General features: G+C 31.0%; 4 protein-coding genes across 4 annotated transcripts in view; 1 reads left to right on the top strand and 3 right to left on the bottom strand.

Annotated features, from left to right (window-relative positions):
* Positions 1 to 641, bottom strand: part of HELRODRAFT_173891 (hypothetical protein) — a gene marked incomplete at both ends in the record, with an annotated part of 5,713 nt that extends 5,072 nt beyond the window's left edge. The window contains 2 exons of the mRNA XM_009020475.1: positions 69 to 171; positions 553 to 641. Coding sequence (XP_009018723.1) covers positions 69 to 171; positions 553 to 641 — 192 coding nt within the window. The remainder of the gene's footprint in view (positions 1 to 68; positions 172 to 552) is intronic.
* A 7,311-nt stretch (positions 642 to 7,952) lies between these two features.
* HELRODRAFT_80770 (hypothetical protein) lies at positions 7,953 to 13,659 on the bottom strand (the record flags this gene model as incomplete). Its single annotated transcript, XM_009020474.1, has 13 exons — positions 7,953 to 8,165; positions 8,663 to 8,790; positions 8,847 to 8,959; positions 9,387 to 9,627; positions 9,823 to 9,928; positions 10,206 to 10,390; positions 11,015 to 11,199; positions 11,875 to 11,992; positions 12,308 to 12,473; positions 12,632 to 12,741; positions 12,936 to 13,073; positions 13,291 to 13,422; positions 13,506 to 13,659. 13 exons carry the CDS (start codon positions 13,657 to 13,659, stop codon positions 7,953 to 7,955), a joined length of 1,989 nt encoding a protein of 662 aa, XP_009018722.1.
* A 3,162-nt stretch (positions 13,660 to 16,821) lies between these two features.
* Positions 16,822 to 21,169, top strand: HELRODRAFT_173888 (hypothetical protein; the record flags this gene model as incomplete). The annotated part of the gene is made up of 10 exons (XM_009020473.1): positions 16,822 to 16,907; positions 17,069 to 17,237; positions 17,307 to 17,585; positions 18,444 to 18,641; positions 19,271 to 19,325; positions 19,521 to 19,729; positions 19,828 to 20,073; positions 20,414 to 20,661; positions 20,762 to 20,900; positions 21,053 to 21,169. The coding sequence occupies 10 exons, from the start codon at positions 16,822 to 16,824 to the stop codon at positions 21,167 to 21,169; spliced, it is 1,746 nt and encodes a 581-aa protein (XP_009018721.1).
* A 281-nt stretch (positions 21,170 to 21,450) lies between these two features.
* HELRODRAFT_173887 (hypothetical protein) overlaps positions 21,451 to 22,019 on the bottom strand; it is a gene marked incomplete at both ends in the record, with an annotated part of 1,646 nt that continues 1,077 nt past the window's right edge. Inside the window, 2 exons of the mRNA XM_009020472.1 lie at positions 21,451 to 21,570; positions 21,666 to 21,800. Of these exons, the coding sequence (XP_009018720.1) occupies positions 21,451 to 21,570; positions 21,666 to 21,800 (255 nt within the window). The remainder of the gene's footprint in view (positions 21,571 to 21,665; positions 21,801 to 22,019) is intronic.

The raw sequence follows: 22,019 nt of genomic DNA, 5'->3' as shown, positions 1-22,019 counted from the left end.
TCATCACTATAATAGCTATCTCTATCACTGTCATCACAAAGATGATGCTCACTCTGGGAGGAGTTAACCTCCATTTCATTAGACACGTGGATATTTGTTCTTGAAGATGCAACAGAAATTTTACTTGTAGTTGGCATTTCATTAATAAATTCGGCGGTATCAGTTGTCGCTCTATAATTAATTTAAATAAAACTGATAATTTATTTTTGTTGAATATTAAGATGTTATATAATAAAACGTTATCGAACTGTGTATAATCCAAAAACCACACGCACAAACTCTTAAAAACCAAAAATTAATTATCCGAGCCTTCATTTTTTATTTAAAACTTCGCCAGGAATAATATTTATGAATAAAATACAAAAACGGCACTTGAAAGAGAAAATCAGCAATTTGGGCGACTGGTGTTTGGTTTGCAAACAAAATTAAAATATAAATATTTATTTGTATAATAAGTAACAAACTATGTTATGATTATGATGTTTATGTTTATTGTTTACAGTTTAATGTTTTAAGAAAGATGAATAGAAACAGAAAGAAAGATTGACCAACCTAAAAAACTGATTTAATCGAGAACATTTAGCGGCGGCTTGATTAATTAACTCTTCTTTTCGTTTTCTATTTCTCTCTTCAGTCGGCATTATTAGAATATTGGATAATTACAGAAATGTGTAATGTGTTAAGTGATTTAATAAAGATCAGTAAACAGTTTCCATGGAACGGTTCAAAAGCAGAACAGATAACAAAATAGCGATGTGCTAAAAGTTCTATTATAAAAGAGTATTAAAATATCTAGATCGGATCGGTAAAAATTAATGCACACATTTTATGCACATGTTTTGTTTTATAGTATTCAAAATATTTCGCGCAATTGCAATATCAAACTCTATGTAAATCGATGTTTTGGGGCAATAGGGGCATATTGAAATGTTGTTATTTTGCGGTGGGGGGGCCGGTGGGGGGGCCGGTGCAAGGGCATGGGGTGGCCCGGCCACCCCAGGCCCCCCCGGTGGATCCGCCCCTGTTTTTTAGTTATAAAAAAGTAAACCTTTAGTAACTTTTCTCTGTCTATGCCACTTTTCTGGACGTAACTCACGAATTTTTCAATAAAAGAATCCATATCGCAAAACTCGCAATTGTAAGAAAACTAGTTTCAAAAATTGATTTGAAAAAGCCGCCTAGCAAACAAGCGAACTCTGTATAAAAGCGAATTTCTACGCAACAAATTTTAAATTCACTTATTGATAATTTTTGTGTTACCAAATTATGAAATTATGAATTTAGATCTATTTTTGTTCTTATTATATATAATTGTTTTTCTTTGCCGTAATTATGTGTATTAAACAATTTGTGTGTATAACAATTATTGACATTATATACGTTTCAGTTCAATTATACACGTTTAATTGCATTTCTATTTCCATGTTAAGAAACCACGTTTTTCATTTCTATGTTGGCCATTTTGTTACTTGCTGTCAAGGTTAAATTTATAAAACTGTTCGAGCAATGTCTATTTTGTTGTTTGGCGACAGTTATGTGCGTAGAATGGAATTTTTTTTTAAAATGACGTTATTACCCACAATAATAAACGTGTCATATTAAAAGGAAAGCCTGGTGGGAGGATCGGAGGATTGATTAACTTCTTCCGGAAGCATACCATTCCTATTGAAACAATAATCCTTTACATCGGAGGTTGATCCATTTGTTTAATAAATAGTTTAATGTTGGTTCATTATTCTTTTAATATAATAACAGTTTTGTTTAATTTTTAGTCATTAAAATTAAATACCAGGCAATGATTTGACGACTGAAACCCCGGAACTCGTGGCCGCGAGATATGAATCCTTACTCAGACTGTTAGAGAACAAAATCAGACCGCGCCGAATAATCATATTAAGCCTGGTTTATAGAAAAGACGTTCAGAAATGGAAAGTTGATTAACTAAATGTTTCATTGAAACAATTCCAGTCTAACATTGTTCATTTCTGGAAGCTTGACAGAGTGGGAGGAGGTAATAATATAGGACCTGACGGCATCCACTTAAATGAACGTGGAATGATGAACTTTAAGAGAAACATCATTTATTCTCTAAAGTGCACGAAATAAATTTTTAACGTTTTTATTTGTAATAAAAAGTTTATAAAGTATGCATTGTTGTTTAATATATCTTTGTATATATATATTATATATGTACCTATATATCCATTTTTTTATATAAATGTGTTTGTGTGTGTGTGGTATGACTTAATTACTCACTAAAACATTTATAACTTTTTTTATTTAACGTTAAAAAAAATTGCGGTTTCAAAATGTAACAAACAAATGTCATAAACAAACCCCAATATCGAAGTTGATTGATACACAGGTTGGGGTTGAATGTTATTAGCATCAAATATCATTACAACGAAAAAGAAAGTTATTAAATATTCACCATAAAGGTTAAAGGTTTCTCTCTCTTTTGCGTTTGCTTCAGAGGTTTCAACAACAAACACACACGCATATATGAATACGCGTGCAAACCACGTATCATACACATTGCATATGATAGGCGGGGATCTCTTTGTATTCGAACCCAGTCAATGCAATAGCAAGACCAGGCGCCTTTAACCATTGAGCCATCACGCCATAGTTATGACAAATGAATACTTGGTTTCGTCGTTTTCAGGTTTAACTGATTTGAAATAACAGAACTACTCTTTCTTTATTTCCTGTTCCAAAATAACATTAAAAATTTGTCGATTACGTTGAGCTGTTAACAATGGACAAATGCCTCCATTTTACAAATTCTGATGTGACGCAGCATCAGAAAAATAAAACTATTGACGAGCAACGTCCTGGATTGAACGTGCTGTTTCACTGGCGAAACATAAACATCTGGATCGACGCTAATCCGGTCCGTTTTGAGATGTAATTTTTATGTCACCTTGGACCAAAAAACAATGAAGGAAGTTGAGTCATCAACTACCACTAAGTGTGAAATTAAAACAATTTATATTAGTATAAATGTAATTCTTTTAAGAGAAGCCAACAAAAAACGGGGATATGGTACAAAAATTTGTAGCAAATAATTCGTTTAAAAAAAGAAAAGAATGCCGCGAATTAAAACACGAGAATTAAAACATGAACATTTCTTTCGAAAGTAACGCTAGAGTTTAAACATGCAGAATAATTTTAAAAGTTTTTTTTAATTTTATTCCGTTTCAAAACATAATCTGAAAAACATCTAAAATTTAAAAAAGTACAATCACGGTATTTATTCTATTATGGTATTGCCATTTTGTGTTAATCAAATTATAAACTATACTACAAGCAAAAGCAGGAATGACGTTGTAACACAACAGATACAGGAAACTTCAAAACTGTGGTGCACTTAGGTTGTTTGCGAGATAATAACAAGGACCAAAAACTTCCATAATTAAGTCCAATACTTCTTTGCAGTTCCTGTTTAATTCACCGAGTTCATTAAAATTAATTTATAAATCAAAGTGTAACACAATTTTAAAATATTCGATAATATACTGTACAATTTTTAAATTGTATTATGATGTCAACAAAATAATATATAGAATCTTATACTAATCACCTGCGTCTCGAACCGTTATTTTCGTTACCAATCGACAGAGATTTAAAAATAATAACGGTAAAAAATATCTCGTATCGTTATAAAACGATACGAAAAATCTCGTATCCTTTAATAACAATACCAGAGATCTCCTATCGTTATTTAAACAAGACATTTTTAGGAAAGTCTATCATATCGAAATAAAAAATAAAAGACACAATTTTCGTCTCGTACCATTATTTCAATGTGTGGAAATGGTAAAAGTGCACATTGTAAAAAAATAAAGTGTTATAAAATATTAAAACTTATTTAATTTTTTCCAATTGAATGACTTTGGTTTAATAAAGACTCTAAAAATATCGTATCGTTATTAAAACGAGACATTCTCCAAAAAGTCTCGTATCAAGTAAAAAATACGAACAAAACAAACTTTTCTTTAATTTTTCAATTGAATGGCTGTTTTCTGGGCGAAATGACTGGGCGGCGTGATAGTCTAATGGTTAAGGTCGCCTGGTGCTGTTTCGCAGTAACCGGGTTCGAATGTGACAAAAATATCCCCGCGTATCATATGCTTCGTGTGTGATGCGTCGTTTAGCGCGATGTTCATTTACGATGTTTTGCACTCTGTTGAATCCTCTGAACTTTGGAAGAGTGTAATTGACCTTACCTTAATACAGTACATTTTGTAAAGCGGAGTTGGCAGGAAAACAACTAAGGGCAGACTGTAAATGTGCCAAGCATCATTGTTATTGCGCGATGTTCAAATACTATCTTTCAAAAACTCAAAAATCATACAATTTGTGCACATACTTGTGCACATGATTTTATTATATCAATATATAGTCTTCAATACCTCGTTATCGTATCGTTATGTATCGTTTTCAAAATAATAACGAGACGCAAATTCTTATGTAACAAAATTAATTTTTAATAATTCCGTGTATTTTCATTAAACGAAAATTTATTAGATCAAACCGTTCACCCGATTTGACATGATTGAGTCCGCCTGTTGGATACGCTTCATCGAAGCCGATATCGTATCGTTTCCAAAAATTAACGAGACGCAGATGCTTATATAATAAAATAAAATTTTTAATTATTCCGTGTAATATTATTAAACAAAAATATATTAGTTCAAACTGTTCAGCCAATTTGACAATATTGGTTCCGCCATATTGGTTTTATTTTATATAATAAAATAAAATTTTTAATTATTCCGTGTAATATTATTAAACAAAAATATATTAGTTCAAACTGTTCAGCCAATTTGACAATATTGGTTCCGCCAGTTAGATGCACCAAAACCGTCGCGAACATTACCTTCGTAACATTGTCTATGGGGGTAAGACGCTTCTGTAATTTAGGGGCAAGAGACCCGATTTATATTTATTGAACTATTTAAAAAATTTCAGATATTTGTATGTAGGCAGCTATCCTTGTAGTTAATTGTTAAAGTATTGAAATTTATGTTTTATGTGTAAATTAATTTCATGTATTTTAATTTTTAAAGGTATAAAATGGTCAGAAATTATGTAAGAAAATCTACAAGATGCTCGACTTATGATGGTGAAAGTTTGAAAAAAGCATTGGATGCTCTAACTAACCAATGGCCAGTTACTTAGTAAAAGTAAAGTTATCAGAGAATATGGAGTTCCTGCAAGAACTTTAAGAAGACATCAAAAAGCCATGACAACATCTCCGTGAACTATAAAGCTTAGTCGGTTTTCAAGCGATCTAAAGATTTGACTCTTTGTGGGACATGTTCACATTTTTGTAATGATTTCACAGGATTTCAATGAATAAAATGCCAAAAATGTAACATTTGGCATAGCAGGTCGCACGATTTTTCAAAAAATTTTTTTTTGTATATAAACTACTTTTTCTTATAAAGCAAAATTTGCTGATTAAAATAATACCAAATTTATTATTGTAGCATTTATAGTTACCGAGAAAACGAATTTTGAAAGAATTATTTTTACTTTCAACTTGCGCCATGTTAACAGTGGTGCTCAATGTTAAGTGAGCATGGAGCGTTATATTCGCGCACAAGACGGGAAATAAATGATTTAAAATTGAACACAAAACAATTTTTTCTTGTTTTTATAACAGCTGTAAAATAAGAAAATAATAATTATGAATAATTTATATTTATAATAAAATTTAATTATAAATGATTAATTATAATTATAAAATAATTATATATATCTATAATTTATATATATTATATATAAATTAAAATTTAATAATCATAATCATATTGCAATGGTATTTATAATTTTATATTATATAATATATTATAATTTATATGGAAATATAATTCATTTATAATTATATATTATTATTATATGATTATTATATTATTATGTTATATTGATTATTATATTATTATCATAATTATTATATTTCATTATATGATTATAAAACTTAATAATAATAATCATATTACACACAAGCACGCACGCACAATCACACAATTATAAAATTAGCAAAATTTATCATAAGATGATTTTTCATCAGGTGAAGAATTCCATCCATACGTGTGGACTTGTTGAGTCCTAGAAAAAAAATTAAAAAATAATTTCTTGCGTTTAATTTTAAAAATAATTTTAACAGATGTTAATAAGTGGTTATTTATTGCCATTTTTAAAAAATTGTTGTCATAATTGTGAAAAGCAGCTATGTTGGATGAAAAAACTACCAATACAACACACGCCATTTTAATTTTCGGACCGGCGTGTTGGCACGGAAAAAAATATAAAAAAAAATCTTGCTATACTCTAAATACAAAAATATTTTTAAAGAAAATTAATAAATGGGTAATAAACAAAATTCTTTAAAATTATTCGTTTTTATCCAAGAAACTTAGCAGTTATGAACATTTTGATAAAAAAAAACACGACCAATACAATGCATTTTTGTGACCGCATGGTGCATACGGAAAAAAATAAAAAAAAAAATTCTGCTTATACTCTAATTTCAAAAATATTTTTACAGAATGTTAATAAATGGTTAATTATCATATTTCTTTTAAAATTGTCGTTTTTACTCATGTTTTACTAAGTTTTTAAAAAAATATAAAATACACCAACCTCGTAGTCTGCCGCAAATGTGACTCACAACAACAAAAAAAAAATATTTTTATAATAATACATATTTCTTTTATCGCTCATAACATCCGAAAATTATATAGATGGGCGCATTTTTGAAAAATAAACAAAAATAACAACGACGAAAACGCGAGTTTGCGATAGTAATGTTAAATCGCTTTCAGGAAAACGCGGCAATGTTGAGCGCGCGCGCTATCGCATTTTTTAACGTTGTGCGACCTGCCAAATTTTGGCATCATAATTCCTATGTATAGGGCTGGAAGAAGACCATCGTAGAACTTTTATTTGTATCAATTGGAACAATAATTAACAATAAAATTTTTATTTTCTTTTTATCCAATTTATATTTTATGTACAATAAAACTGTTAAAATGTTTTTACATTTTCGGATTTAAAACTATTTTTTAAGGCTTATTTTAATAGTTTTTCTACACAGGTCTTCCCATTTTATAGAGGTCTACGGTTTGTGTTATAAAACACAGGGAACCTACGTTTGAACAATTTAAATTGTAAAATTAGATAAAGGACATATCAATCTAGTAAAATAATCACTAATGTTGTAGAAATATTCCATTTTTTAGATGTAGTCACTCATCAAAGGCTTAGCTATGGCTTCTTGCCCCACCCTACCCTACATATAAATTTACAAACTCGTCAGAAAAAGTATATTTCTTTATAAAATCTTCACTTCAACAATATTTTTCAAACCAGATCTTAAAGCAGATAACAAATAGATCACGTTAAATAACAAAATATAAAATATAATATACGCAGGCGAAATGTATACGATAAATGAACAAACAGTGAAACAAATGAACACATTTTAAAAAATTCTATGCAACATCTTGAATGAAATTTCTTAAATTAGATCTTGAAGTGAATGACAATTGGAATGCGTTAATTAGAAATATACGAAGTATAAAAAATGCTGTCGAGATTTAAATAAATGAACAGTAGTGAAATAAATAAAACAAAATGATTATTTAAAAAATGTGACGAAACCGAATAGTCGTCATACACCTCTGGATCAAAAAGTGGATCTGAAAATGTTTTATACAACGCTATTAAATGCGTGAAGATTTATAAAAATCATTGCAAACATTCAAATGTCTATCTGACATTCGTAGTCGAATCTTTCGGGAAGAAAGTATTCATCAAATAAGGAAAATGTTACACGGTTCGTTAAAACACGAAATCCTTCCAGCAAACATAATTATATTTTACACGAAACCATTTAATCAACAAAATTATGTTAATTTCAATTAAATAAGTTGAAAAAATTGCTAACCAAAATTGGTTTTGAAAATGAATTCTGGATTTGGGAGGGACCATCCGACATCATTGAGTGCAAGAACTTCAAGCTGGTAGTAGGTGTTTTGGTTCAGTCCCTGAATCCTGTAGTACATGGATGGAAATGAGATGTCTGTTGGCTTTATTCTTCGTCGCCATTCTCCAATAGGTGTGTCCAATTCAAAAGTGTCCGCTATAACGGTCACCTGTTATAGCCAGTTACGTAATTTGTTTCATTAAAATTATCACTTACCATAACCTCTTTAAATACAACTCTGGCGTAGATTGACAATTTTTGTGGGTGAAATTTGCTCATATTATAAATCAGATAATCTCTTCAAATTTTCAAAACATGACTAAATTGGGGATTAGAGCTGTTAAAAACCAGCATTTTTTTAGAAAATAACGCATAACTGGTTGTTGTGAGAGCTGTAGCACCAAAAAATGTCTTTGGCAAGCATGCCTTGAAATGAAAGTATCTACAAGAATCTACCATTTTATGAGGCAATCTGAACAATATGGATAGATAGTACTAGAAGAAGCAGACTTTATATTCAATTATGTGATTAAAAGATGATTTCCTAATTAAAATCGTGCATTTAAATAACGTTTAGAATGTTCAAAACAGAATTATTATTATTAACGGGGTTTAAAGTGGTTCAGAAGATTATAGTCTGTGTAAGAACCACTACAAATTAAATACTTCGCGTATTCTGAACTGATATTCTCTGATGGCAAGACCTCCAGTTTCTGGTCTCATCCAGGTCACAGTGTACTCGTACGGGAACTTGCTTCTAGGGTCAGAGTTCAGGATGATGGGGTAAGGGGCACCTGTGTTAATGTTTTAATTGTAGTTATGTTCTGTAAGTAGAAGACTTGCTACCAACTTATATCCAGTGTCTTCCCGGTGATTCGCAATATATCTCCGAGACCCATTTCTGTTCTTGCTCGTACGAGGATGTCGTAAGTGTTGCTCGGCCTCAAGTATTCAATTAAAAACCTTTCAGCTGCAAAGATTTTAAATCATTCTGCATTGGTCAGTAGTTTGAAATAGTCTACAACTAGCAACGATAGAATTTAATTTACTCGTCGACCACTTTCAGTTACTATGAAAACCAAAAATTTGTCAATTTTTGCAAATAAGTTAAAAATCTGGAACAACAATAATGATGAAAAGTGACAACATCGATATTGATAACAATGATGATGATGATGATGATAAAGATGAGAATAATGATGATGATGATGAAGTTGAGAATAATAATGATGATGATGATGATGATGATGAAGATGAAAATAATGATGATGATGATGAAGTTGAGAATAATAATGATGATGATGATGATGATGATGAAGATGAAAATAATGATGATGATGATGATGAAGATGAGAATGATGATGATGAAGAAGATGAGAATAATGATGACGATGATGATGAAGATGAGAATAATGATGATGATGATGTTGACATTGGTCTGATAACGATGGTGAATATCAGGTTGGTGACATCACTTGTGAGAAACTCTAATATTCTGTTTTCACACTGAACCCAAAAGCCAAGAAGTCTCAATCCGTAGAGAGATTGAGGAGGAGGAGAGGTTATGGAGAGTTCGATGGAGGTCGGTGTCGACTGGATGACTGTGGCCTGTGATGGCGGACCGGGCAGGTCTGCAATGTTAACAAGTTATTAACGTTATAATCATTTCGCGGATTTTCAATGTCACACTCATTCTTTATATCAACAAGAATTAATTTTAAAATTTATTAAGATGAAACTAAGATTCTCTTGAAACTGCTGAGTAGGCAGTCAAAAAGTTAACGGTTATAAATAAATTAATGAAAATGAGTTGAGTGATAGCTCACAAGCTCTCTTCATCTCAATGGCCTTCTCACTAGTCCCAATGTTGTTCCTCACTCTGCAGTAGTACGTCCCATAAATGTAATACTCATCTACTTGTCTTATTGTCACCTTCAAAAAATTCCCATCACAATTTACAACATGTGGTATACAAATAACAACAGCGGACAAATTATTTTTGAAACAGCTGAGTAATGTATCGTTTATGATGTGTTTATAGGTATTATTGATAAAATGGTTTATTTAATACATGTGTATAAATATATTCATTTATTATTATGTAAAATGTATTTACTCAAATTTCAAGTAATTCAAAACTAAAAGCAAAACTACATTTTTAAAAACTTTTAAAATGAAAAAAAATACAAAAAACGGTTGTATGATTGACTTGCAAGTTGCTGTTTCTGTCCATCAAATGAATTCTGAAGGTTTCGTTGTTCTGCAGCAGTCGGCCCAGTCTGTACCATTCCACCACAGGTTTCGGCTCGGCGTAGTACAAACACGTCAGATTCCTCGCCTTGCCGGCCCAGTTGAACACCGCGTCAGGCATGTCTGGAGAGAACTTGGGCACGTCTGTTTTGTTCAACAGATAGCTAAATTTATCAATAAGTTTGCAAAATATTATAAGAAAAATATGTTTGATGACAAAAAATTTTATTTTATTTAATTTTGATATTGGTTTAAAAGTTCAACTACTTATGACGAGTATCGGTCATACATTAGCTGCCACCTCGTAATACCGATAGATATGATGGATATATAAAAAGTTTTTAATATAATTTTTTAAATTTTTTATTATCATACTCATTTAGGTTGATATTTTATATTTTTGTGATAGTTTCAATAATATAAAAGAAACATATGAAAATACATTAGCTTATAGGCTTTCACCTGAGCTCATAATTTCTTGTTAAGTTATATAAAAAATAAGTGTGAAGTGGAATATGCATGATGTGTTTGGTCCGAATCAAAGTTCAGTTATTAAAAATTAATGCTGGAGAAACAGAAGTTAGGCAAAGCCATTTGAAAAAATGAACATGCAATGATTTAAGAATAAGATAGGCTGCTCTAAAAAATTTAAATAATAACAATAATAACAACAACGACAACAACAATAACATATATATTGATAATTTAATTCATTAATTGTGCAGAGTAATTGAGAACATAAAATAACACAGAGTATGAAGGCTTAACAGTAGACGATGATGGAGCCATTCCAAGCATGGTAGCCACCCTTGTTCCTGGCTTTGCACGTGTAATTTGACGAGTCGTCCCACCTCAGAGGGTCGATCGTCAGGTCCAACTCTCCCACACCTGGTCTCGTCAGGTTGATCCTACCGCCTTCCTGTGCGTTGTTTTGTGTTGTGTGTGTGCGTGTGCTATATGTTATATAAATGCACCTCATGCTATATATGATACATATATATGTATGTATATATATATATATATATATATATATATATATATATATATGTAAGTGTGTGTGTATATATATATATATATATATATATATATATATGTGTGTGTGTGTGTGTGTGTGTGTGTGTGTGTGTGAGTGTTTGTGTGTGTAATAAATTTCCCCGATTTGTTAGTGCTTATCAACTTATATTCGAATTTTTCAATTTGTCCCAGTAAATTTTTATCAACAAAATTAAGTTTGTTTAAAATTGAAGCTTTATTTTTATTAAAAAACTTTTTTTTAAATTATTGCTGGTAGATCTATTTCGACGTGAAACCGTCATCGTCAGTGCATTATTTAAAATTTATTAATTAGTATTATTATAGTTTTAATATTATTAAAAATATATAGAAATAAATTCGAAAAAGAAACATAAAATTCTAATGAAAAGTTTTTTATTCGAATAATTTTTCGAATATAAGTTGAAAAACATTAATAAATCGGTGGAATTTATAACGTATTGTCAAGAATTCGGTCTTCTAGCAGCATATTCGTATATATATACGCATACATATATATGTTATATAGTGTTAGCGTTATACACTGTACAAAATTATGAGCTCCTACATTTGGTCCCATGAAGTAATCCTGAGACAGTCCACTTCTGCGGTACGTCATGACCGGATCAGGATCGCCATACGTCAGGCAGACCAATGTCGTTCGAAGTCCTTCAGTTTGAGTCACGTTTCTCACTGCATATATCCTCGGAGGTACTTTTCATTGAAAAATAAATTATAGCTTTTGAAACCAACATTAAATTAAATTTAAAAAATCTGAATAAAATAGAGCATAACAAGCCAGTCTATTTTAATTGTCTATTTTGTCTATTTTAATAAACGTCAGCTAAATGTTTATTTTAGGAAAAAAACTTATCAATCTTCGTTGACACTTTCAGTTTCAAGAACGTCCAACTCAGTCAACTTCATCAACTAGCACACATACTCAAATGTGTCCTCAATGATCACTGCTAAGAAACTGATGCCGTCGTAATATTCTGTGAAACTACCCAACATAAATCTCAACCATACCTACGACGGTGAGAACGGCGGTGGCAACAGATTCGCCAGCATCGTTGAACGCGTGGCACTTGTACGTCCCTCTGTCCTCAGCTATCAGCGGCCTGAAGTTCACCTGGCCTCCATCTCGATCCACCTGGATTCGTGCCGTGCTGAACATTACTTGGCCCTCCACATCCTGCAACAATTTGTTTGAGGTGCATGCAGGCTGATGGCATGTCACGCTGGTTCATTCATCATATACTGTATATATTAGGCTGACCAGAAGCTTTCTTCACTGACGTAACGTAACATATTCTATATAATGAATTGAGGGATAAAGAGTTGGCAACTAACTTTGATGAATTCATATTTTGGCACTGGTGACCCAGTTGCATTGCATGTCAAGGCATACTCCTGGCTAGCTATGCCCTCCTGATCTTCAAAGTACACAATCTGTGGAGGCACTGTGTTCAGTTTGATCGTTTGGTTATGCGTTGTGTTTGATGTTTGTGTGTGCGTATAAGTGCGTGAGTATATAAGTGTGTACGACTGTTACACAAACGACTGTCAAATTTTTATTTATCGATTATTATTCTTTATAAATTGTGATTCCACGTGTATATTAATTTTTATTGAATTGAAGATGATTGAAGCGAACCTCTGACGAGTACATTAATTTCTCTGCAATGGACCTCTCCCTTACTTTCGACCTCAGCACAGCATTCGTACAAGCCATTGTCTGCCTCAGTAATGTTTTGTATGCGCAGACCGTACAAGTCCTGTTTGTAACGATCACCTAAAAATTGTTTTTATTTAGAACCTGATCAAAAATTATTTAGTAATCTGTTAACATGAAATGAAAAATTTAGGATGACAACATGAAGCATGGATGTCTGCTTGTTGCATCTAAAATAATAAAGCTGTTCACGTAGTATTGATAAAATGCCGTTCATCAAATGGTGTTTGAAACAGATAAAATGTGAACAAACATTAAGGAAGTGAATCTCAATGACCTGCTAATCTCACCCCTTTATACTTCCAGAAGACATCGGGATTCGGCTGACCGGAAACTTTGCACATGATTGGTCCATCTGAATTCATGTTTGGGTACTGTTCGTTTGGAGCATCATCAAATGATATGTCCCCTGTAATGTGTTAAATTCAAATGAATTCAAATCATTGTAAAATATTAGTTACCTGGGAATTGTAATAAATGCAAACCACAAACTTGAAACTTTTAAAGTTACATCAACTTTTTCGATGTTGCCAGATATAAGAGCGACGCAGGAATACGTACCTGCATGCTTCTCCATTATTTTTCGAATGTACAGCTTACTCGTTTGAGCTATTGACTTGTCAATATAAGGCACACTGTAATACATTTAAATTTTTAAACTTTAGCAACTTTGGTGCTATGCAATCAAACTATAAAAATTGTTATTATTATCAACATCATCATTTCTGTAAAAGTTTAAACAGTTCTAGCTTACAGATAAGCACAAAATGAAAGTCAGCATTAAGCTGCCAACTTTATTGTCAAATTAGCTCGGTTGATCACCGAGTTAGCTCAGTCGGTAGAAGCGCGAGTGACGCAAAAATACATAATGTGTATGTACGTTCTGTGGTGTGAATTATGCAGCTTTTGTGGCCACAAAGTTTTGTTATAAGTATAGAATAACATGTAAACAATTATGCGTTTGACAGATCTGCATTAGGAAAACAAAACAAACTTGTCTCTGCCAGCAGTTCGGTCCAGAATCTCAACAGGAGGACTGCCAAAGAACCACTGAATGTTGATAATGTTTCCGAGTGGATCGCTGTTCACCAACTTGCAAGTTAGGACCAAATCTTCCCCCAATCCTTTAACATGCGTGGGGTCGGATGGAATAACAAGAAGATCTGATGCAATTTGGTCCTCGCCTGTCAAATGTGATCGTCATATGTTCATATATTTGCAGGCAAATTTGATCTTTTTTTTCTAATTTTCCCTTATTGGATCACTCTAGGATATCAGCGGTACACACTTCGACGCATCACATCTACCGCATATGGCAGGAATTTTATTGCATTCGGACCCAGTCACTGCATTGTCACTAGACGTCTTTAAGTTATCAGTTAACTATTAAATTAAACCCTTACGTTTATGAACCTATCTGTATCTATTCGATATCTATACTCTATATCCATTCTCTATCTCTCCGTCCATCCATCCATCCATCCATCCATCCATCCATCCATCCATCCATTCATCCATCCATCCATCCATCCATCCATCCATCCATTAATTCATTCATTCATTCATTCATTCATTCATTCAAATTTTTGGGAATATATGGAAATATGGAGAAACGATAGAGAAATTAACACGAACTATTGCCCATTTATTTTGAAATTATCTAGGAATAATTAAGTATCGATGATTGGAATAGGTACTGACAAAAAATTTATTCCCGAGATGGGTAGGTAATAATGACAGCGCCTATTAGGAGTTTGTTTTTTGTGCACTGGTTTGGAAAAGACTATCTATAATAAAATAAGCATGCACAGTTGCACACTATATGCACACTATGGCAGCTAAAGATTTGAGATTTCTTCATTACATAGAGACATAGAAAACTGCTTTCTATATCTAGGCTTCAATAAAAAGATACATAGATACATATGCAGGGAACGGCTGTAATTAAATTTTAAAATGATTTCATTTCGTTTTTTAATTTAAATAAGTTAATGAAAGTTATCTAATAAAAAATATATTATTTATAAGCGCTGATTTAAAAAATACGCCGGGTATTCTAATTAATATTAAATCTATTTCACTACTGCCGTTTTAAATTTACAAATACTAACCATATGAAAACCAAATTATTAAAACAGCTATTGATATTAATTGTAAAGCAATCATTTAATTAAATTTTATTGATCAAAAATTTTAATTATTTTTATTCATTTCTTATTCAGTTCAACTAACATATCAATTATAATTAAGATTTAAAAGGTTTAAGAATCACAAACAACAACTAAATATTAAATATATAAATAATATAGTTTATTTAATGTTACATCATTTTGTGCGTGTTAATTTTATATTAACTTTTTAACCAATCTAGCATAATTAAAATTTAAACTTTGAAATGACATCCTGCACGCATATTCAAACAGTCCCGAATACAGCGTTTACAATTTACATTGAATCTTTAAATGCTTTGTTTACCATCAACAGATGAACACAGGTGGGTAAGTGATGCGCGTTTATTGTTACAAAAAGTCAATGAATGTGTATATTATTATAATTGTTATTATTATTATTTCGTTTATTAAGGAAACCAAAAATAAGTTAAATTAAACTTGTGGATAGGTTACCCTTAACTAACAACAGTTTGACACATGTATCAAATTTTCTAAAAAAGAAAGTTAAATAATAAAAAAAAGTTAAATAGTTATATATATATATAAATGTATATATATATATATATATATATATATATATATATATATATATATATACAGAGTTACTAAAAAATATCACCGCATTTTCCGCATTGCTGAGTTTGTAACAACTAAGTTTTTCAATTTTTCGAACTATTATTCTATCGATATTATTAAATTTATTCAAATTAATAATATAATTTTTAACTATTTTAGACTGCATTTTTCATATATACATTTACATAAAAGCTTTTTTCGGTAACCTTTACCATCATCAGTGTAATAGAATTAGTGATATTATTATATGTATATATATATATACATACTATATTTTGTATGTATATACATATATATACATACATACTATTATATGTATGTATATATATATATATATATATATATATATATATATATATATATATTTAAAATATGCTCTCATTTTTACAATTGTCACTGGTAATCATTACAAGATTTCCAGATCATTTCTTTTCATTGATTTCATTTCTTTGATTTCTTTGTTTTCATTTGATGAAATAAAAAATGTCAAATACATATATATATATATATATATATATATATATATATATATATATATATATATATATATATATGGAACAATCTTCTTTACACCATCCGCATATCTGTAATATCACTTGTGCTGTTTTGATATTTTATTTCATGAACAATATTATATCTGATAATGTGAACTAAAGACCGTTATATTTTTTATTTGTATTTCGATATTTCTTCCTGTATTATTCCAATATTGCGGTTGATAATATTTGAAAGCGCTTTTGAGTAACTTTTTGAAAGGTGCTCTATAAATTTTCCGGTAATAATAAAAAAATATATAAAAATAGTTACTTGTTTTTTCGGGTCAACTAATAATCGCTAAAACTGATACGATAGCTTTTGATAAACTTTCCTAACAGAGTAACTAAATGACAGTCATAACAATCAACATAGTTAATAATTCATGAAACTTAGCTGAATGCATTTCAATTGATGATAAAGCCCAGCGTTGAATCAATAATGTTTTGTTGTTAGAATTCGTTTCCAGGACAATACACCCACCCTCAACTATCCAACATACAATCGTTCATTTCAGTGCAGAGACAATGGAAAAAACTGATGAAGATTATTTAAAAGTATTAAACTCGAAACTATTCTTATCTGCTGTTGATGATGAAACTCAGCTTAACGTGTACGTTTTTTACATTTATAATTAAAAAGGCTTTAAAATTCTACAGCATAGTTGCATATACAGCTCTTGGTTTACAAAACCTCAAATACGTATAATTTATTATAAAAATGAAACATTAAGAAATGCATTTATATAAAAAAAATCAACTTTTATGACAACAGCTTGGACCATGTACGGGATACGTTGGTTGATGTTTTAATGGGAAGACCACGCAGATACTTGGAAGCTTGTGATACCAATAAAATCCGTGGTTCCAACAAAACATTCAGCGATTTCAACGAATTTACGAAATATATTAAGTTTGTTCAACCTATCAGAAATTTATTTCAAGTTAGCTTTTTAATATAAAATATCATTTATGCTCAACTCTGTTTTTTTAAATTCAATAAATTTATTCAGTACCATTTATCATCTGCCAATGAAAATGACGGTGACTCTAATTTAGAAATAGAATATCCAAACCTATTGGAACAATGCTACAATTTTGAACAAGTCGGCGTCGGATTGAACAAGATTGAATATTTCCATCTTTGGATATCGATAAAAAAGTTGATGGATAACAATCATCATTTGCAGTCAATAAGATTTTGGGGCAAAATTTTCGGAACAATAAAGAACTACTATATTTTGGAATGTGAAATGAAGTACGATGAAGAAGACGAAACCGATACAAAAGAAGTTATATTAAATTTTATCAAATAATGTTTGTTAACCTAACTTGTTGTTAACCAATCTATTTTTGTCTATTTTTCGGTAACCGTTGCATTTTGCCTTAGGAATTAACAAAAGAGTTACATTTTGTAAGATTTATTACTAAAACTCACCAAGGGAATTACATTTAAAGCGTAAAAACTAAATCAATAGTCTTTCCTATTTCACTGTTGAGTAAATCTAGGGCTCCCATATGCCCTTTTTTCAAGAAGACAGTTTTTTTTTGCGTCGGCGTCCTTTTTTAAAATCTGTCCTATTTTTGTCCTTTTTTCGCTATTTAGCCTCAAAATATCTCTATATAATTATTCACTTTCATTAATCATAATTCTGCTCTTAATTGCTTCCAGTAAAATTTATAATATTATAATTTAAACAGTTTAATTTATAAATTGAAATTTCATAGTTGGAAATTTCAACTGACTATACAAGTATTAAAAAAATTAGCAAAGGCGAAAATTTTGCATTTTTTTAATATTGTTCAACTGATGTTGGCATTGCGAACGCAGGTGTTTTTTCTATTAAACAACATTTTGAAAAGGAAGTTCTCAAAAACAATGTGAAAAATAAAAGGTCCACTGCCGAAATATCAACGTTTTTTCACAATAATAAATTTGCAGCAGGAGCATTTGCGTATCAGACCGCTGTTCACTCATTCATTATCGTTAAAGCTGCAGATTATACAAATCGTTTGATTTCAACTGTTTTCGCCGAATCGGAAACTGGTCGAAAATTTTCGTCTGGTCAAACAAAAACGCAAGCGATCATTTCATGAGTATTGGCTCCGAAATCTGTTGATTGTCAAAAACTGTTGATTACATTCAAAAGTGGTTCAGAATTACCGATTATCCGTCTTCTACTAAGCGGTTAATGCTTAAATCTGTTGAAACAATATCGTGTGAAGATATTCGAAAATCTGCAGAGTTTCTAATGCCAAAAATTTCTGTGAAAGATTCTTTATTTGATGAAACTTGCCTTTTAATTTTAATGCTGAAAGATTCCAAAGAAAGTTTTCACGAATTACCGGTAGACAAAAATTGGCTTTTTTGTTTCAAAATAAATCGTTTTTGGATTTGAAAAAATTGGTGTACACAATTTTTGCCATCCCTACGTCAAATGCTGCTGTTGAGCGAACTTTTTCTTTGTGCAAAAAGCAATGGACTGTTGACAGAAATTGTCTAAAAATTGAAATTGTTGAAAGTTTAGTACAGGTCAAGTTTAATTATTCGTTAACATGCTCTGGAATGTAAAATTATTTGTTGAAAAACGATGACTTACTTAAACAAATTCAATCGCCCATTGTGTGAAAGAAAAAATAATAACAAAACAGAGAATTCTTTGTAAAAAAAATTTAGGCATCGCTGAAGACAAAAATTTAGTCATACTTTTGAAACATGATGCAATCATCCTCATTGTCTACAAGTTTTTGAACTACTGAAGCTCAATTAATCCATCTGATAAGTGCGTGTTGGTTTGCGTACATTAAGTAAATAGTTAGCGTGTTTTTAATCATTAATTACCGGAAGATTTTTATTGAATGTTTGCTATCTGAAGATATATCATCTGCTTTATTTTGAATAAGTTTGCTATAATATCGTTTTCTTGATTACAAACACGTATTTTATTTTTCAAATTTATTTTCACACGTTTGCAAGGAGGATGAACTGGCCGAAAATGATGCTGGAGGGGTCGACAGAGAAAACGATGAAGGTTTACAAAATCGCAAAATTTCAAATTATATTAAAAATTTTAAATATAAATTTAATTTTAGAAAATTAAAATTTTGTATCTGATGCGAATTGTTTTAATTTTATTTTATAACGATATAAATCATAAATGCCATTACAAATACAAAATGAACTCCTTTCCATGAATTTTTTGTCTTACATACAAACAAATTTTCAGTAACGGTGCAGTTAGACGTTCTTCCAAAAATTAAATTCGATAAGCAAGTGATTCCCAAAGAAGATTCTGGGTCAGGTACAAACAAGAAAACTTATTTTGTAACTAACACTATCGGTCAGGACTGGATTCAACTACCCCATGTCACACCCGCACAGATAACTTATGCAAGACTGATCAAAAAATTTTTCACCGGAAATGTGGATCATCGGGTTTAAATTTTTTGTCAAATTTCATTTCGACCTCATAACGACTGTGCATATCATAACCGTTTTATAACGAGGTGATATCGCACTATTTTTCAAATCAGGTACAATCTTCTCCACCATTTTTTGAGAAAGAAATAAATTATCTACGCGCTCAAATTGCCAGAATAAGCGCAAGCACCGACATTTCTCCCGTGGGATATTTCCACTTCGATGAAGACGAGGATGACGACATGTCCAACAAACAGAACATCGTTATGAATACCGAATATGAGGCCCTTTCCGTGAAGGAACTTATTGACTCCTCTCTGGTTAATTGGGTGCATCATTCGCCTTATATTTTGACCCAGGTTTGAATTTAATTTAGGTTTCATTCATGAATTAATGAAAATATGTATTTGTGGCAATCAGCTTTGTGCAAATAATTAATTTCCTACCCAATCAATAACATTAGTCCGACAATTCGGAAACAACAAAGGTTTTGTAGGTTTGAGCAAATAAAACCACATACGAACATGAATAAATTAATAATACTCGACTAGAATCTGGCTATTTTTAAACTACACACTTCAATTTATGAGAAGCGCTGTACAAATTAAACAGTACAATACAACCATGCAATAACAGTGACAACATTTATAACGATAATTACTGAAATCTCTGCACTATTACGACGTCAATTTATTGCAGGGAAGAACGATGTGGTGGAACCCAGTGAAAAATGTTGATGAAGACAATGAAGATAATGAGGAAAACGAGTTGCCCGGAGTTGAGCCAGAAATTGGCCTTCCACTACTGACACCACTTAGCGAAGATGTCTCTATCAACAACGTCCTCCCATGGATAACAAGGAAATCGACTTGCTTCATTCAACAACACGCAGTCCCATCCATACATTCAAATCTTTGGAGGGGAGCTCACGCTTACTCAGCCAAAAAGTTATATTTGTTACACTGTTTAAAAGCATTTAAATGTTGCTAAACGAATGTGACTATCACACTCACTTCTCGTGCGTAAATCACCATCCATTAATCCTAGGAACTACGAAAATATTTACTTTGGCTGGGGCTTAAAGAACACAGGAAAAAACTCTGACATATTTCACCCAATGATATTAATGGAAGAATATCTGGACGGACCACAAAACTCTGAGATGGACGACCCAACGCCGCAAAATGTAAGTACATGAGGTGGCAATAAAAATATTATTCATTATCAAAAAATTGCTGTTAAATCAAATTTAAACGGTGACAGATTTTAAAATATTTTTATTTTGTAAAAATGCAAATCATTATTTAACCATATAATGTTTGATTTAAACATACAAAGGAACGTTTAACAAATGACAACAAAAAAGATTTAAACGAAAATGGGAAAGACAAGAGCGAAGACAATGATGATTCAAACGCAAATCAAGATGATGAAAATGAGCCCATAGATGAATGACATTCTAAGAATCTTCTCTTTCAACTCGTCTAAATTTAAAAAAAAATCACGTCAAATAATTCTTAACCAATTAGTGCAGCACAATTAATATTTTTGTAAGCGTGTCTCAGATTTTGCTGTATATACACATACACAGAAATTTAATTTTTTTGTATCTTTCAATAAATCGGGACAAAACAAATTGCATATTATTTAAGAGAAGAAATAATGTTAATATGCATAAAGTGTCGTTGAAGCATTGTGCAAATAAAGTCAAATAATATGACTGACAGAAACAAAAACTAAAACAACCTGCAATTGAGACATGTGTAGAAAACTGTTTGACCTTCATCAGCAGATCTCATCTGTCTTGTGTAGTACGCTGCCATGTTGTATTTACAAAACCTACATTGGTGTTCAATCTGAAATTTAACAAAGCAAAAAGAAAATCATTTGAAACATTCATATTAAACGTAAATTAACAGATGGGAGCTTGAAAGAAGTAAATGTAACTTACTGTTGGTCCAATAACTGCTTCTTCTGGAAAATTACTCACTTCTTTGTTTTTGGAATCATCACTGTTGTATAGCAAATCAAACGATGATTCAATATTTGAAAAATCTGAAATCAAAAAATATTTCATGTGACGGGGCTGATGAGATATATATCTGAAAGATGAAACTGTATATATGTAAACCGTAAACATATAATCTGTTTGATTTCAAGTCTATGTTAAGATTTGTTTTTTTAAATATTTTTAGAACTCTTCATTAATATATATATATATATATTTCAAAAATTCAACGCTACTTTCAACATTGTTCAACATTTTTATATTTCTTTTTAATTTATTAATGTCAGAGAAATTAGA

Source organism: Helobdella robusta, assembly GCF_000326865.2.
Source record: "Helobdella robusta unplaced genomic scaffold HELROscaffold_28, whole genome shotgun sequence".
NCBI classification, from domain to species: Eukaryota; Metazoa; Annelida; class Clitellata; order Rhynchobdellida; family Glossiphoniidae; genus Helobdella; species Helobdella robusta.
This window is presented reverse-complemented; position numbering and strand designations above follow the sequence as displayed.